This window comes from Conger conger, chromosome 15 (genome assembly GCF_963514075.1).
Source record: "Conger conger chromosome 15, fConCon1.1, whole genome shotgun sequence".
NCBI lineage: Eukaryota > Metazoa > Chordata > Actinopteri > Anguilliformes > Congridae > Conger > Conger conger.
The window spans coordinates 20547388-20549317 of record NC_083774.1 but is presented as its reverse complement, the minus strand read 5'-3'; the positions used below and the strand labels follow the sequence as shown (position 1 = coordinate 20549317).

Here is a 1930-nt window from a genome sequence, read left to right as displayed (position 1 = left end):
CTAAATTTCAGCATAAGTGGGCTTCAATGGTAGGCTACAGAAGGGATGATCCGGCTGGGGACTTCAGATGGTAGGGCAACACTGATGGTCTGTTCTTAGATAAACGCTAAGATTTATTTCAAGAGTTTATCGCACGGGGTAGCTAATGCACTTTAAGTTTTTTTGTTTTTGAGTGAAACGGAATGTGCAGATACATTCCAGGAGGTATCCGATTAATAATATATTAATATGAATCAGTAGGTGGCAGTAATGCACCTCTTATATTATATACCAACCACCGTCAAACCCCAAAGAAGAACTGTCTGACGGTGGAAAGGGTGAGGAAATGCTTTTCCATTCGAAAATATATCGGTTATCACGAGAGATTTTGCGGACATTTCTATCGCCAGTAGCAACAGGTTTATGGAAATTGCGATAAAGTCGAACAGGTTGGATAGCTGGTCAATATGGAAACCTGTTTGATTCAGCCTTTTGTTTACAGTGACCAGGATTTGGTTCGTTGCGTTGTGCGGTCCCAGGGATGCGGAACACTTGAAAGGCTGTCTAAATTTGACAAAAGCTTGCGGTCCTCTTGGACTGAGAAGATGCAGCAAGGACTATTCCGTTATCATCTCGGGGATTTAACGACACGGATTCTTCCCGGATCGTGTCGTTTCGTAGCTCAACTTAATATCATGCGGGGACAAGAAAGACGAAAACCGCAGGACATATTAAGCGTTCAGCAACAATTTGACTCGGAACAGTTCAACTTCAATAAGATACATTCACATGAAATTATGTTTCAGATGAGCAAACAAATTTCAAATGAATCAAACATTGAACCTCAAAGTCAAGTCAAAGACGTCATATCCGAAAATGGACTGGAAGGGGCACGCGACAGAGTGCTGGTCGTGATCAACGTGAGTCCGCTTGAATTCGGTCATTGTTTGTTTATACCGGAACCGACGCAGTGCATGCCACAGATCCTTACTGCTTCTGTCATCCAAACTGGAATCGAGTCTGTGTTTCTGAGCGCTGATCCAGGATTTCGAGTGGGATTCAACAGTCTAGGGGCATTTGCCTCAGTTAATCATTTACACCTCCATGGATACTACTTAGACTGGGAGCTGCAAATAGAATCCGCACCGACCGAACCCATAGTTCCCCAAAAGGGCTTTCATCGACTAGTTGACTTCCCGTCCGGGTTTTTGTTTTATACGGAGGGAGAACGCTTGCAAGAAACTGCCACTGTTATTTGTCAACTCACCGACTTTTTAGTTGGAAGAAATGTCGCACATAACGTATTTCTTACCAGGGGCTGCCCACCGGGTAAGCGACATGAACCTGCGCTTTCTCGTTCGGGTGTGCGCATAATAGTGTGGCCAAGGACATCCTGCTTCGGGGCGAAAGAAGAATCCGCCTTCAACGTGGCACTCTGTGAGTTAGCGGGACATTTGCCATTTAAGAACAGAAGGGACTTTGACACCATCACTGAAAACGAGGTGAAAAGCATTATTCAAAATTATCTCCTTTCCAGCGACGAATTTATGCACTTACAATCAGAGCTATGCAAACAATTACAATCATCAGTGGTATAGGCTATCAGCGTGGACAATCCCTCACATTTTACATGAAGACAAGAAGCGCCTCCCGACAAACTGCTTGGACTGTCAGAGTGTTTTCAATATAAGTGTATAAAGGCCACAACTATAAATAAATGCATGGCCACTGGACTCAACACGATTAATTATTGCCTCGATTAAGGCCCGGACAAGAAGTAGCAGAAGACAGTCACACATCCAAAAATCTGCGTGATCCGAAGCCACGTGTAACCAAGGGATTTTTGGAATGAGTGTCAACTGAATGTTTTGGAACCTCGGCGGATGATCTAATTGATGCTGAAAACTCGAAATAAAATTGAATACAATTAATATTTGTGGTTGGCCTAAAT

The 1930-nt window shown here is 43.5% G+C and overlaps 1 protein-coding gene across 1 annotated transcript; it reads left to right on the top strand.

Annotated features, from left to right (window-relative positions):
* Nucleotides 1-1910, top strand: gdpgp1 (GDP-D-glucose phosphorylase 1). The gene has a single exon (XM_061222385.1). The coding sequence runs from the start codon at nucleotides 447-449 to the stop codon at nucleotides 1575-1577; it is 1131 nt and encodes a 376-aa protein (XP_061078369.1). The 5' UTR covers nucleotides 1-446; the 3' UTR covers nucleotides 1578-1910.
* Nucleotides 1911-1930: the final 20 nt, after the last annotated feature.

Coding starts and splice junctions, on each gene's coding strand:
- gdpgp1 (XM_061222385.1), top strand. CDS start 447: ATGGAAACCTGTTTGATTCAGCCTTTTGTTTACAGTGACCAGGATTTG.